Raw genomic sequence first — 16,123 nt, forward strand, 5'->3', positions numbered from 1 at the left:
CATACACAAAATGGTCACACACATTTTACCTTTTATATATTAGACTAGCGAGGGGTACCCGGCATTGCCCGGGTGTTTGTAGGTGTGTGTGAAAAAAAACAGGTGCCCGTGAAAAAAAAAGCCTTGATGACGCGCAGTTGGAAAATAGTAAAGTGTGAAAAAAAAAACAGGTGCGCGTTTTTGATTGACATGACGGCAATAGCTATTCAGCAGTTAGCATTTTGTGCGGGACAGTTTTTAATGAGGTCAATAAATCAGTTTGTTTGTTTTTAAAAACCTGCTCCCTCGTCTCGAAATGAAAGCTACCGTCTGATATGACGAAGTCGACATTGACCAAACGTTACTTAGCTCTCTAGAGACCACTGGCTCTGGGCCTGTGATTAGAGTCGAATGTAACGCGTGCCGATGCGGGAAATGTGGAATAATTAACGTTTGAAAGTCAATAAAATTAAATAGACAAGCGAGCTCTGTGGTTAACTGTGAGATATTACAATTTATAGATGATATAAAAAGTTTTAAGAAGTTGTGAACCGAGCGAGCGCTTCTCTGAAAGAAGCCTTTTGTGGACATCGAGAAAAAGCATACATACATACATATATTTTCACTTTTATATATATATAGAAGATATAGATAGATGAGGAATGAAGAAACAAAAAAATCGTACTTAGTCATGAGTTTAAAAAATGTTATTTCAACCCTTTTATTTTAGTTTCAATTGGACTAGTTTTATCTTGTTTCTATTTTAGAAAGCATAATAACAGACTAGCATCAACATACAATGAGAGAGAACGAGAGCAATAGATAAACTTAATAGGTACTTAATGAATTAATTGCTAATTGTGGTTTATTAAAATAGATTTTTATAATTACTACTTAGTCTTGTTTCTATAATATTGACATATCTGATCCAACATCGCCCAAAACTTAGATTGGAGTTAGTGTAAACCTGCCTAGGATTATTTGAAAACTAGTGTAATCGAAACAATATTACTTATTCAATGTTTACGATTTTGCTTCTTAATCAATTGTATGTAGTTCCTAGTAATCATAGGATTTAAATATTTAAGATATGACTTATTTTCTGTTTAATATAAGCATAATTATAACTTATAACAAACTTGAAAGTACAATGCTGTTAAATCTGGAAATACTGTGTAAAATCCAATATTGTTATAAGCCATAATAGGTAAAATGGCATCAGTTATGTTTTTATAATATAAACAGAAATGTAACTTCGAACTGACTAGTAAATTCAATAAACGTTTAACCTTTGAACACGTTGTTAGAAGTATGTTTACAATTATATTTCTTTAATGACTTTATAAAATCTAATAGGTAAAATATTTAAAATGACACCGTTTATTTTTTGGGTAATATATACAAATCTGTAATTTTCAAACAAATCAAGCAGCTACTTATGTGTAGTAACTGTATCTGAAATTCAATCTCATTGTAGGGCATATGTATAAATTGAATTGTAATTTCCAACTGATTTGCAAATAAAACTAATATATGGTTCTTTAAATAACTATCTAGAATCCAAGCTAAAAACCAAGGAACAATTCAAGGTGGGGGCACAACCTTTAAGCTTATAAAGAGTCATTTTGGGTTTTACAAGTATTATTAGTTACAGCATAGCATGCAGTATGTATTCAATTATTGGAAGTAGTCCAGTTATGAAGAAATGAATATCCTTGATCATTTCAGAAAATTCAAATATAAAATACAGCCACAAATTAAACAAATACCAATTTAAATAACGAGAAAACTGCAAAACATAAGCATGTATAAGAAAATGATGGAAATTAGTATTTCATATTATTGTGTAAGTGAATGATGTATAAATATAAATGAAACTAAGTATTTTAATAAATGTATACTTTACTTATAAATTTAAAAAAAAACGCAGAAGCAGTACATTGCTAAGAATGTTAAAATGCTTTATCATAATCTGTAAAGTATTTTTTGAAGATTTATTTAGCAAATTATGGATTAATTTATATGGTATTAGTTTTATGCTGACTGAGATCAGCACCTCAAAAGATCTGTCTCTATCCTAACAGCTTTCTTAGCCAGGATAAATATTTTAAGAAATAAAATAAATCAAAATAAAATAAGTTCATGCCAATAACATATTGGGGAAAAACTAATGAAAAAATAAACTGTGTATCACTTAAAACTAACCTGAATCCAACACAGATATCTAAGGTTGCTATTTAAATCTGTCTTTTAAGATCTGACTTGCATTTTTATATATAGATACATCTACATACCTGTATGAGATGCTATGTGTTTTGGTCAGTATATACTGTTGAAGATTGAAATAGCATTTTTGTTGCTCTGTATCACATAAATTAAAAAGTATTTTTGTTTCTCTGTATCACTTAAAATTGAAATAGCATTTTCGTTGCTCAGTATCATTTAAAATTGAAATAGCAATTTTTTTGCCTGCTATCATTTAAAATTGAAATTGAATTTTGTTGCTCGGTATCACTTAAAATTGAAAAAGCATTTTTGAAGTCTGGGGTCATTTAGAATTATAATAGCATTTTTGTTACTCAGTATCACTTGAAATTCAAATAGCATTTTATTGCTACATATCATTTAAAATTAAAATATAATTTTTGTTGCTCAGTATCATTGAAAATTTTTAAAAAAAAAGCATTTTTGTTGCTCAGAATCACTTAAAATGGAAATAGCATTTTTGTTGCTCAGAATCACTTAAAATGGAAATAACATTTTTGTTACTCAGTATCATTTAAAATTCAAATAGCATTTTTGTTGCTCAGTGTCATTTAAAATTCAAATAGCATTTTTTGTTGCTCAGTGTCATTTAAAATGGCAATAACATTTTTGTTCCTAAGTATCATTTAAGATTGAAACATCATTTTTGCTGCTCGGTATCATTTAAAATTCAAATAGCATTTTTGTTGCTCAGTATCATTTAAAATTGAAATAGTATTTTTGTTACTCAGTATCATTTAAAATTAAAATAGCAATTTTTTGCCTGCTATCATTTAAAATTGAAATAGCATTTTTGTTGCTAAGTATTATTTAAAATACAAATAGCATTTTTGTTGCTAAGTATTATTTAAAATACAAATAGCATTTTTGTTGCTCAGTGTCATTTAAAATGGAAATAGCATTTTTGTTCCTAAGTATCATTTAAGATTGAGACATCATTTTTGCTGCTCGTTATCATTTAAGATTGAAATAGCATTTTTGTTGCTCAGTATCATTTAAAATTGAAATAGTATTTTTGTTGCTTAGTATCATTTAAAATTGAAATAGTATTTTTGTTGCTCAGTATCATTTAAAATTGAAATAGCAATTTTTTTTGCCTGCTATCATTTAAAATTGAAATTGAATTTTGTTGCTCAGAATCACTTAAAATTGAAAAAGCATTTTTGAAGCCTGGGATCATTTAAAATTAAAATAGAATTTTTCTTACTCAGTATGACTTGAAATTCAAATAGCATTTTGTTGCTACATATCATTTAAAATTAAAATATAATTTTTGTTGCTCAGTATCATTGAAAATTTAAAAAAAAAGCATTTTTGTTGCTCAGAATCATTAAAATGAAAATAGCATTTTTGTTACTCAGTATCATTTAAAATTCAAATAGCATTTTTGTTACTCAGTATTATTTAAAATTCGAATAGCATTTTTTTTTTTGCTTAGTCTCATTTAAAATGGAAATAGCATTTTTGTTCCTAAGTATCGTTTAAGATTGAAAGATCATTTTTGCTGCTCGGTATCATTTAAAATTCAAATAGTATTTTTGTTGCTCAGTATCGTTTAAAATTCAAATAGTATTTTTGTTGCTGAGTATCATTTAAAATTAAAATAGTATTTCTGTTGCTCAGTATCGTTTAAAATTGAAATAGTATTTTTGTTGCTCAGTATCGTTTAAAATTAAAATAGCATTTTTGTTGCTCAGTATTATTTAAAATTAAAATAGCATTTTTGTTGCACAGCATCATTTAAAATTAAAATAGTATTTTTGTTGCTCAGTATCATTTAAAATTCGAATAGCATTTTTGTTGCTCAGTGTCATTTAAAATTGAGATAGCATTTTCGTTCCTAAGTATCGTTTAAGATTGAAACATCATTTTAGCTGCTCGGTATCATTTAAAATTGAAATAGTATTTTTGTTGCTCAGTATCATTTACAATTGAAATAGTATTTTTGTTGTTCAGTATCGTTTAAAATTGTAAATAGAATTTTTGTTGCTCAGTATTATTTAAAATTCAAATAGCATTTTTGTTGCTCAGTGTAATTTAAAATGGAAATAGCATTTTTGTTCCTAAGTATCGCTTAAGATTGAAACACTATTTTAGCTGCTCGGTATCATTTAAAATTCAAATAGAATTTTTGTTGCTCAGTATCATTTAAAATTGAAATAGCATTTTTGTTGCTCAGTATCATTTAAAATTGAAATAGTATTTTTGTTGCTCAGTATCGTTTTAAATTGAAATATATTTGTTGCTCAGTATCATTTAAAATTGAAATAGTATTTTTGTTGCTCAGTATCGTTTAAAATTTAAATAATATATTTGTTGCTCAGTATCATTTAAAATTGAAATAGTATTTTTGTTGCTCAGTATCATTTGAAATTGAAATAGTATTTCTGTTGCTCAGTATCGTTTAAAATTGAAATAGTATTTTTGTTGCTGAGTATCGTTTAGAATTGAAATAGTATTTTTGTTGCTCAGTATTATTTAAAATTAAAATAGCATTTTTGTTGCTTGGAATAATTTAATATTGAAATAGCATTTTTGTTTCTTGGTATAATTTAAAATTTAAATAGTATTATTGTTGTTTGGTGTAATTAAAAAATGAAATAGCATTTTTGTTGCTCGGTAGCATTTTAAAATTGAAATAGCAGTTTTGTTTCTCTGTATAATTAAAAATTGAAATAGCATGTTTGTTGTGTGGTGTCATATAAAATTGAAATAGTATTTTTTTTTCTCAGTATCACTTAAAATTGAAATAGCATTTTTATTGCACGGTGTCATATAAAATTGAAATATCACTTTCGTTGCCTGGTATAATTTCAAATTGAAATAGCATTTTTATAATCATTTAAAATAAAAATAGCATTTTTGTTGCTTGGTATCATTTAAAATTAAAATAGCATTTTTGTTGCTCAGTGTCATTTAAAATTGAAATAGCATTTTTGTTTCCCCAGTATCATTAAAAAATTAAAGTAGCATTTTTGTTGCTCAGTATTTGTTAAAATAGAAATATTTTTGTTGCTCAGTATCATTGAAAATATAAATTGTATTTTGGTTCCAGTTTAACCTTTAAAATTCAAATAGCATTTTTGTTGCACAGTATCATTTAAAATTAAAATAGCATTTTTGTTGCTCAGTATCATTTAAAATTGAAATAGCATTTTTGTTCCTAAGTATCGTTTAAGATTGAAACATCATTTTTGCTGCTCAGTATCATTTAAAATTGAAATAGTATTTTTGTTGCTCAATATCGTTTAAAATTGAAATAGTGTTTTTGTTGCTCAGTATCATTTAAAATTGAAATAGTGTTTTTGTTGCTCAGTATCGTTTAAAATTGAAATGGTATTTTTATTGCTCACTATCATTTAAAATTGAAATAGTATTTTTGTTGCTTAGTATCGTTTAAAATTGAAATAGTATTTTTGGTGCTCAGTATCGTTTAAAATTCAAATAGTATTTTTGTTGCTCAGTATTATTTAAAATTCAAATAGCATTTTTGTTGCTCAGTATCATTTAAAATTGAAAAGCACTTCGTTGCCTAGAATCCCTTGAAATGGAAATAGCATTTTTGTTGCTCAGTATCATTTAAAATTAAGATAGCATTTTTGTTGCTTGGTATAATTTAATATTGAAATAGCATTTTTGTTTCTTGGTATAATTTAAAATTGAAATAGTATAATTGTTGCTCGGTGTAATTAAAAAATGAAATAGTATTTTTGTTGCTCAGTATCATTTAAAATTGAAATAGCATTTTTTGTTGTTCGGTAGCATTTTAAAATTGAAATAGCAGTTTTGTTTCTCTGTATAATTTAAAATTGAAATAGCATTTTTGTTGCATGATGTCATATAAAATTGAAATATCATTTTCGTTGCCTGGTATAATTTCAAATTAAAATAGCATTTTTATTATCATTTAAAATTAAAATAGCATTTTTGTTGCTTGGTATCATTTAAAATTAAAATAGCATTTTTGTTGCTCAGTGTCATTTAAAATTGAAATAGCATTTTTGTTTCCCAGTATCATTAAAAAATTAAAGTTGCATTTTTGTTGCTCAGTATTTGTTAAAATTGAAATATTTTTGTTGCTTAGTATCATTGAAAATATAAATTGTATTTTAGTTGCAGTTTAACCTTTAAAATTGAAATAGCATTTTTGTTGCAGTGTATCACTTAAAATTGAAATAGCATTTTCGTTGCTCAGTATCATTTAAAATAGAAATAGCATTTTTTTTTTTTTTTGTATTTATTTATTTATTTACTTTTATTATTTTATTTATTTTTTTGCTTGGTATCACTTAAAGTCGAAATAGTATTTTTGTTGCTTGATATCATTTAAAATAAAAATAGCATTTTTGTTTCTCTATATAATTTATAGTTTAAATAGCATTTTTGTTTCTCAGTATCATTTTTGTTGCTTGGTATCATTTAAAATTTAAGTAGCTTTTTATTGCTCGGTGTCATTTTAAATTTTAATAGCAATTTTTTTGCTTGGTATCCTTTTAAATTTGAATAGCATTTTTGTTGCAGTGTATCACTTAAAGTTTTAATAGCTTCTTTTTGCTCTATATCACTTAAGATTAAATAGCAATTTTGTTTCATTGTTTCACTTTAGATTAAAAATGATTTACATACTTAATTTTGTAATAACATTTTCACTTAATGTGCTGTTTTAATGAACACATGTTTAGAAATGTTCTTTTTTTTAAATACTATTTTACAATTGTAGCATAGGAATTGTTGGAATATTTCTCAAATTTCACTTTTCTCAGCCTGACTCTCTAAAATTGTTACTTCATCTGTTGTGTATATCCCACTGCTATAACTCAGATTTTTTTATTAAAAAAAAGCAGTAGCGTTCTAAAACGATGTTCAACAATAAGTCTCCTGTGCGTCATGAGTAAGTTGCTAGAATCTGTGTTAAATACAGAAGTAATCAACCATCTCAACAAAAATAACCTTCTTAGTGACACTCAATATGGTTTCCGTTCTGCTAGATCTACAGCAGATGTCCTTACAGTTATATCGCATAGGATTAGCAAATCTGTCGACGGTGGCAATCTTTCTAGGGCAATTGCTCTTGACATATCTAAAGCCTTTGATAGGGTATGGCATAAAGGTTTACTTCATAAGATCGCTAGCTATGGTATAGCTGGAAAAGTCTTCTCAATTATTAAATCATTTCTTTCTGATAGGTTCATAAGAGTAGTAGTTGAGGGGCAAAAATCAGAAGCTCACAGTATTAATGCCGGTGTCCCTCAGGGATCCATCCTGGGCCCAACTCTTTTCCTGATCTACATTAATGATCTTCCAAATCATATCCTTACATCATTTGTAGACATTTATGCTGACGACACTACCATTTATGGTAGCACATCTAAGACAGTAAACGACCAAGTTCTCTCCAATTCTCTCTCCTCTGATCTTGAGCATGTAGTACAATGGGGAAAGGAGTGACTGGTTACTTTTAATGCATCTAAAACCAAGCTTCTCTCTTTACATCATCAACATTCTAATCCATATTTGTCATCAATTGAAATGAATGGCTCTCGTCTTCAGGAGGCCTCAAGTTTTGACAAGCTTCTGGGCTTGACCATTACTCCTGATCTTAAATGGAACACGTATATCAAATCTGTTGCCAAGGCCGCTGGAAAAATGGTGGGATCTTTCTATCGATCCGGTAGATATCTCACTGCTGATGCTATTCTCTATCTATATAAGAGCCAGGTACGTCCAAGGATGGAATACTGTTGCCACATCTGGGCAGGAGCTGCTAGAAAGGACTTGTCCTGCCTTGATAGAGTTCAAAATAGACTTCGTAGCCTCGTAGGAGATGTCCTTTTCTCCTCCTTGCAACCTCTATCTCACAGAAGAGATGTTGCGAGTTTGTCTCTGATGTATCGTTATTTTCATGGAAAGTGTTCAACTGAGCTTCAATCTATGGTCCCCCCTCGCCAAACTTTCACAAGAAACACTCGTCTAGCTGTAAACACTATCAATAATTTCCCCCACTCTTTATCTGTGCCTAAACCTAAACGTAGATTCCATGAACAAAGCTTCTTTCTTAGAACTGCACGCCTGTGGAATTGTCTTCCGTTTTCCTGCTTTCCGGCTGACTACAATATGGTTGTCTTCAAGTCTAAAGTAAATAAGTTCTTGATGAGCCGTTCCATATAAGTTATCAAATTTACCAAATTTTCATTACTAATGATTACTATATTGTCCAATTTCTACTGTACACTCTTTAACCCTTATCCTTGAGTGGCCTCTGGGCCTTGATAATGTGGTGATGCCTATGTAAAAAAAAAAAAATAAAAAAAATAATTTAATTATTAAATTTTATCTAGCATAATGCATTTTTGTTTCTTCATAAACAAGTTGGCCATTTTAATCTTGTGGTAATAGTTAAAAAATGAAAAAGAATGCATTATTTTGTGTTCCTTCAGAATTTGAATGAAATTTGGAAGCATTTGAACTATCAAATTTAAAATTGTTATCAAATCCATATTTATTGAAAGTTTCAGAAGCTTTTTACATCTAATAATCTTATAAATGGACTAAAATAAAAAAAATTACATTAAAATAAAAAATAGTTGTAGTTTGATAACAATATGGTTCAATCAATGATTTACTAACCAAATGACACCTTAAGATTTAAATATAACTTCAAAACTCCTCTTTTAAAAAAAATATTTTTAACAATGTAATTTTTTAAAAAAAGTGAAATAGATCCTTTTCAACACCATTGTTCCAGCTTCTTTTTTTCTCACGCCATCATATAGGTATAGCTAGTTTTAGATAAAATTAAGAAATGTTATACTTTTTTTTTCTTATTCACATTTGTAATAAAAATTAACCATTTTGCAGTAGTGAAAAAAATTGATGCCAAAATTGGTAATTATTTTTTCACAAATGTATTTGTTAGAAAAAAATTCCTTCATGACTCAATATACGAGTAGAATGGCCATCTTGAAGTATTTGAAAAATATATTAAAATATAAAGAAGCAATTGTCTTAAATTATCTCTAAAGTATTTTTATTAAATTCAATTAAACATTTTGGGGGGCCAAAAATGGTTTGAAATAATGCCAAGAAATATTTTTAGGCTCTACCAAAGTTTAATTTTCTTACTGATAGATAAAACTTTTTTAAAGATAAGTTCTAATTGATGAGTCAATTTTAAGACATAGTAGATATGTATATTTATGTAGACTAAACTTTTACGAAAACTGTTCAGCTTTGATTTTGTTTTCAGGTTTCAAATTTTGACTAAGAAATTGAAATTGTTATTAGCTTCCATTTTTAGTGGCTGAGTTTAAATCATTTTAAATGAGAACAAATATAGCATTTAATAAAACTACCGCACAAGATCTTGTGTGTGCATCAAAAGTAAACGAAAACTGAAACGAATTGAAAACCATTTTTTTAATTGTAAATATGACTCTATTTTGAATAATTTTTACTAAGTCTTCCACCTGGGCAATGCCAGGTAAATAATTAAAATTAATACTTTCATTATGTTGCTAATTAGTAACAACTATTAGAAAAATAAGACTAGACTTTTGAAGTTATTAATCTGGGATTGATTGGATTTCTGCATAAGGAGTTTCCATTTTGAAGAAGAAAGAAGATAGAGTGTAAATGGTTGTTACAGAGAATTTCTCTGGCCATTGTCCTAGGGAAAATCAAATTACATTTTTATGTGGTGGAAATATCCATTTAAAAAATAGTGGAACAAAATTTTTAACATCCTGTTTCTTGCAACGGTTTTTATTTGGATTTTGACTTTGTTATGCAAACCCAATTTATTAATTTTTAAAAATTCAAACCATATTTATAGATTGACTTTCATTTTTCTACTATTTCCACCCTAGGGTAGTTTAGTTGAAAGTGGTATTGCGATCTTTATGCTGTTTGTGTTGTCACAAGTGCTACAGTAACCCTTGACCTGACTGATGTAATCTGAGACTTTGATCAAAAATGATTTTACTCACATAAACGTTCACACTGATAGAAGTATTGAGCAGACTAATTATCTTTATCTATATTTGTTCTCTTTCTATAAAACTGCTCTTTAATTTTTTGTTTATTTTTAGTATGTGATGATTTTTTTAGGCCATATATTACCAAACAATGCCTGCATAGTGCAGTCGACAGGATAACATGGGTTATGTTTATATTATTTATTTCAATCCATCAATCTCTCTTCAACTGCATAAATCGATTTAAACCTTTTCAGGTAAGTTAGCAAAAATATCTGATAAAAGAACGTTTAATTTAATCAATTATTTCTAAATCAGATCAAGTTTAAAAATTAATGTTAATGTAAATATAATTTTATAACCTGTTTTTTTACTTATGTTCAAGTTCTGCTTTGTTTACATTCTACTTTAGTTAATAACTTGTAATCACAACAGATATTATGTCTCTGTTTACTTGCTCCCCACGAGGACAATTATATAAAATGATGATTATTTGATGTGGGGAAAATTCAGCTCCCAATAAAAGAGCGCTCTGAATTGGGATAAAAATAAAAATTGTCTCAGTTGTTACCAAGGAGTGAAAAGATTCCCAACATTCTAGTTGATGTAATTTCCAACAGTATTTAAGTGTATTTTTTTCATATTTGAGAAGCTTTTAGCCATATTCTGGAACCATTACAGAATTTTCAATTGAACTCAGGATAATCCAGGCACAAGGATATGTGGAAGACCAAAGGGAATGTATACAAAGTGGTTTGATTGTTTGCAACATGTCTAGTATCAGCCCTATGGATTGGACCGCATGGTAAATAAGTGTGAGGATACATTGCCCAGTGTTGCTTACTATATAGTCTGAGAATCTCTCAACACCGTAAATAAAAATATACTTTACAGTAATCTATAAATGTGAGAGAGAGAGAGTGTGTGTGAGAGTGAGAGAACACTTCTCAACTTATATATACTCAAAAAAAATTTTTATCTGCAGACTTGAAATTTGGTATATAAGGTATTCAGAGATGTGGAAAACTTTTTAATTGGTTTTCATCGGCAAAAAAGGACTGCTAAGGGGTCAAAATTGAGAAATTGGTAATTGTCAGTCTTCGGATTTTTATCTGTTTATTAACTGTTTCGCGACTGCACATGCATGAATCATTCACATTATGTTCAGAATAAGTAGGTTTTAAAACACTTTTTAAAGATCGTGTCAAGCTAGCCTAATGGTTATCATATTTGACTCACTGTCTTAAGGTTTTAATTTCGATCTTAGCTCAAGTATTTTTTTTTTTTACAAGAGAATTGTTTAAACAAAACATAATACTCGCATGCACATGTCTTAGTTTTTTTTTTTTCAATTTTTTTTTTTTCTTTTTTTGAAGGAATTTAATGTTACGTTTAATACTGGTCAATGCCCGGTACATCTTCTGGTATTCATATAAAATAATATCTCAATAAGTGAGGTTAAGAAATTGAAATTTTTTTATAGAAAGAAAGGAAAAAAATTTATTTTTATAGAAAGAAAGGAGAAAAAAAGAAAAACATTTCAGTCTAAAAATAGTGAAGTTTTTTTTTTTTGTTTTTTTTTTTTCCGAATTAATTTCAGATGGCAAGGATTGCATAAATGTTCATGAAACATTTGAAATGGTTTCATCCAAACATGTTTTTTACTCATGAGTGGTGAATGAGAAGTACATAATTTTTGTGATAAGAATTGATAATTTACATCATTTTAAGAATTCAGACGTGTTCATATCTGTGATTTTAATCTCCCAATCTACACCAGTCAAACTGGAATCTATACAAAAATTCCAACTTAACCCTTTATTTAATCAATGGTGGTAGATTGTTTTCGTTCAGTCAACCATGGCCGGGTAATTATATACTTATTATTGTCTGTACTGAAGATGTAACCTTCAACATCCAGAATACTGTCACTTAGAACTGACAACCTCTTAAAGATTAAATAAAGGGTTCAGTTCAATATAGATTGCAACGATCGACAAGATGCACCTGAGTTATATAGACCAAAATGTTGTGAAACTAACCTCATAATGATAACAGTAATTCTAGTAATCTAATTTCCAACTGACATGTGTAAAAATAAATTTATTTCAAGTCACTAAAAAAATTTTAAACAATTTTTAATGATTAAGATTAAATGAATTAATAATGTTATTTGGACCCATTTATTTTATTTTGTTTATATTATTAAAACACTCTCCATCAAAAATGACCCAAAATTATGCTTTGTTAGTGTTTGCACTACACATTTTATGACATCTGAGTTGAAGTGAAAAGAAATAAAAAAGAAAATGTCTCAAACAAGGAATTTTTAAAAAAGAAAAAAGCATATCAATCGCTATAGAAAGGAAGGGAAAAAGAAAGAATATCAATTAGTTAATTTATTTTTGTAAATAAAAGAAATATATCTTAAATCTTTCTCAATTGTCATCAACATTGCATAATTTAAAATTAACTTGTATATTTTAATGTAAGAACTTGAAAAGATTTTCTCGTCTTTGATGCCAATTTGAAAACGTAATTTTCATGTAGGTTTAGAAATGTTTACTTTTTTTTAATTGAAATAAGAGCCAAGATGATTTTGAAACTGTCCATTTTGTTTTAGCTGTTATTCTATTTTTGGTTTTCTTTCACTCAGTACAACGTAGAGCAGTTGCGCCTGTTGCTAAATATGTGTTATGATAGATTCAAACTGAAGTGCTATATGATCAAACTCTCAGGTGAAATAATAAGCGATAACCTGTTAATATCAATGACCCTCAAGGGACTTCCGGCCGATTTTAAACGATTTACAACTGTTATAACATAAAAAGACAAACCCATAAATTTCAGAGAATTTAAAGTGGCATTGCGCAGTTATGAAGAGACGAACCGGATGCTTGTGGACAATAATAATTCCAGCTATTGCTGGAATTATTATTGTCCACGAGCATCATGAAGTTCAAAAATGCTTCTCGAATACTGACACCAACAAATTACGCATTTCACGGCAATGTTTTCCCCAAAAGAAATTTTCCCAAGAAAAAGAATAAAATTATCTACTATACTTGTGGATGACCCAACCACAAAAGTTTCCAATATTGATATAATAGCTCAAAATAAATAATAAATACATAATTGACATTTCATTTTGAGTTTCAGCTTGTAAAGTATTTTTTTGCAGTGATTAGGGTATTCCCATTGTCACATTTACCAAAAAAAAAGTCCACGATAAAAAATCATAAAAATAATATTTAAAAAAACTTTCTTTTTTTAAAACTCCTACGTGTTATGTTTGTAATCAATGAGATTAAGGTAATGAGAGAAAAACCAGGTGTCCTGTGAAGATTTCAGAGAGGAGAGGGTATTTCCGTAAACCGCAACATTTTTTCCCCCCCATTTCCACTAAGCAACGCATGGCCGGGTATAGCTAGTTTAATATATTGGTTTGTAACTGAACATTTAAAAATAATTTTTTTGAAGCAAGTAGTATTACTATTATTTGTTCGTTTAGGAAGATGAGGATAACAATATGAGAGTTGAAGACCTGCAAGTGGTAGTAAAAATAAAGTCTGAAATAAAACATAATGTAAAAAAACAATGCAAGTTGATTGGGGGGGGCAGTATCTTTGATAGAAATGAGTGAATTAATTGTACATTGTAACTAATTAGATGATTTTTTTTTTTTTTTTTTTTTTTCCAAACATAACCATTTTGTGGACTTCAGGAATACTGTAAGGTACTAGGCCAAAGTCGAAGTTCCATGGATATTTCTCAGTAGATAGCATAAACCACCGAGATATGCCTTAGCTAATGAAATTCTAGTAACAAAAATATAATTAATCTGTTGACAACTTTATGAAAACATCATTAGCCATGAATTTATCGCAGATAGAAAAACTACAATCGTTGGAAAAAGTAATAGAATTTTGCTAGAAAGAAAAACTAATTGGCACAAGTAAAAGTTGCCGGACCTGTGAGCATCCCTGCTATTTGCAAAATAAAAACAAAAACAGCATGGCAGTGTCACAATTCAAAATGCAGGACACAAACTGTGTTCTACTGAGAGACGTTTTCTCATGGTCCAAACTAGAAATTTTTCATATAATTAAGTTCATGTATTAGGTTGAGAAGAAAGTTCTTGCGGAATTTTTAATTTTGATTTCAAATAAATTTTCGTTATAAAACCTTTACTTTATATATCATTATAAAGATAGTTTTTCACTCTATCTAATCGTTTAAATTACAATCGTTTTAAAATAATTATGTCTTCTTTTCAGAACATTGAATATAAGATGGAAAAAAAAAACAAATTTACACAATTTTCTTATTTCAATTCCAGCTAGGCTGAAAGTTTTCTGAAACAAGCTTGCGATATCAACAAAGCATTTGGCCCAGGAACCACTACTGAACGCATAGCACAATGGTGGTTTAAGAAATTTCGTGTTGGCAACAAGTCTTTAAAATGAGCGTAGTGATCAGCCATCAGATGTTGACAATGATCAATTAAGAGCTTTAGTCAAAGTCAATCCATACACAACGGTTTGAAAACTTGTTTCTGAATTAGACATAATGTATACAGCAATTTTCAACCATGGAAAAGAGACAAAAAACTGATAAAAAATTGAACGACAACCAAAAGAAATCCTGTTATGAAGTATCATCTTCCCTTCTTTTACGCAACAAGAATGACCTGTTTCTTGACCGGGTTGTGACTTGCAATGCTCAGCTCAGTGGTTAGACACTGACGAAGCTCCATGACACTTCCCAAAGCCAGAGTTGCACCAAAAGAAGGTCATGCTAACTGTTTGGAAGTCTGCAGTTGGTCTCATCCATTATAGTTTTTTGAATGCAGGTGAAACCATTACAGCACAAAAGTACTGTCAACAAATGGATGACAACAACACCCAGCATTAGTCAACAGAAAAGGCCCAGTTCTCCTCCACGACAATGCCTGACCGCACGTTGCTAAACTGACCCTGCAGAAGTTGAATGAATTGGGCTATGAAACTCTGCCTCATCCGCCATACTCTCCAGACTTCTCACCTACCGACTACCACTTTTTCAAGCATCTCAACAACTTTCCACGTGAGAAATGCTTCAAAAACCTAAGCGATATCAAAAACGCCTACAGCAACTCCATTGCCACCAGGACATTACTGGAATAAATACACTTGTTTTGTAACGACAAAAGTGTGTTTATTCTGATGGTGCTTATTTCAATCAATAAATTTTTGTTTGGGCCAAGATATATTCATCTGAATTTAAAAGTTAAAAATTGCAAGAACTTTCTTGTCAACCTGATACTTGTGGTCACACAAAAAGGTGATTGTAAAACATGTATGCCATGAGTGTGCCATCAACTCCGTGCATTACAAACTGGAAGAACTTCATGCAAGATATATGCACAGAGTACTTTCTAAGAAGCCCTTTGCATAATGGAGGCCCAAGGCGAATAGTGGAGAATATTTCTTTAACAGAAGAAAGGGTTCTCAAATAGCTCTTCAGCAGATACAACCCACAGAGAAAGTTTCCTAGTTACCGTATCAAACACAAATGCTGAAACTCTCCTTCCAATAATAAAAAAAACAAAACACATTTTACCGGAAACAACTGCCGTATCCGACTGCTGGAGGGCATACGACAGAGTTGGAGGAGAAGACTATGAACACCAAACGGTTAACCACACACTACAATTCGTTGACCCGACGACTAAGGTGACAATGAATCACATAGAGAGAATGTGGAAGGAGGTCAAGCAAAGAAACAAGAAGTATGGAATAAACAGGGACTTTGTAGACAGCTATCTCACAGAGTTCATATGGAGACAGAAGTTTGGACAAGATCTCTTTGTCTCCATATTGAACCAGATAGCTGATTACTACCCTATTGAGCAGCAACTTTCTTCC

The 16,123-nt window shown here is 29.4% G+C and overlaps 1 protein-coding gene across 3 annotated transcripts in view; it reads left to right on the forward strand.

Annotated features, from left to right (window-relative positions):
• The window catches only part of LOC145267175 (uncharacterized), a 496,153-nt gene that overhangs the window by 463,677 nt on the left and 16,353 nt on the right, over positions 1-16,123 (forward strand). The window contains exon 3 of one of the 3 annotated variants that reach the window (XM_080123234.1): positions 14,557-14,728. The exons of the other annotated variants lie outside the window; for them this stretch is intronic. Within the exon in view, the coding sequence (XP_079979360.1) occupies positions 14,557-14,576 (20 nt within the window). The 3' untranslated portion in view covers positions 14,577-14,728. Of the gene's footprint in view, positions 1-14,556; positions 14,729-16,123 lie in introns of those variants that run through there. 3 annotated transcript variants of the gene reach the window in all.

Source organism: Euprymna scolopes, chromosome 42 (genome assembly GCF_053919585.1).
Source record: "Euprymna scolopes isolate OS-2025 chromosome 42, ASM5391958v1, whole genome shotgun sequence".
NCBI lineage: Eukaryota > Metazoa > Mollusca > Cephalopoda > Sepiida > Sepiolidae > Euprymna > Euprymna scolopes.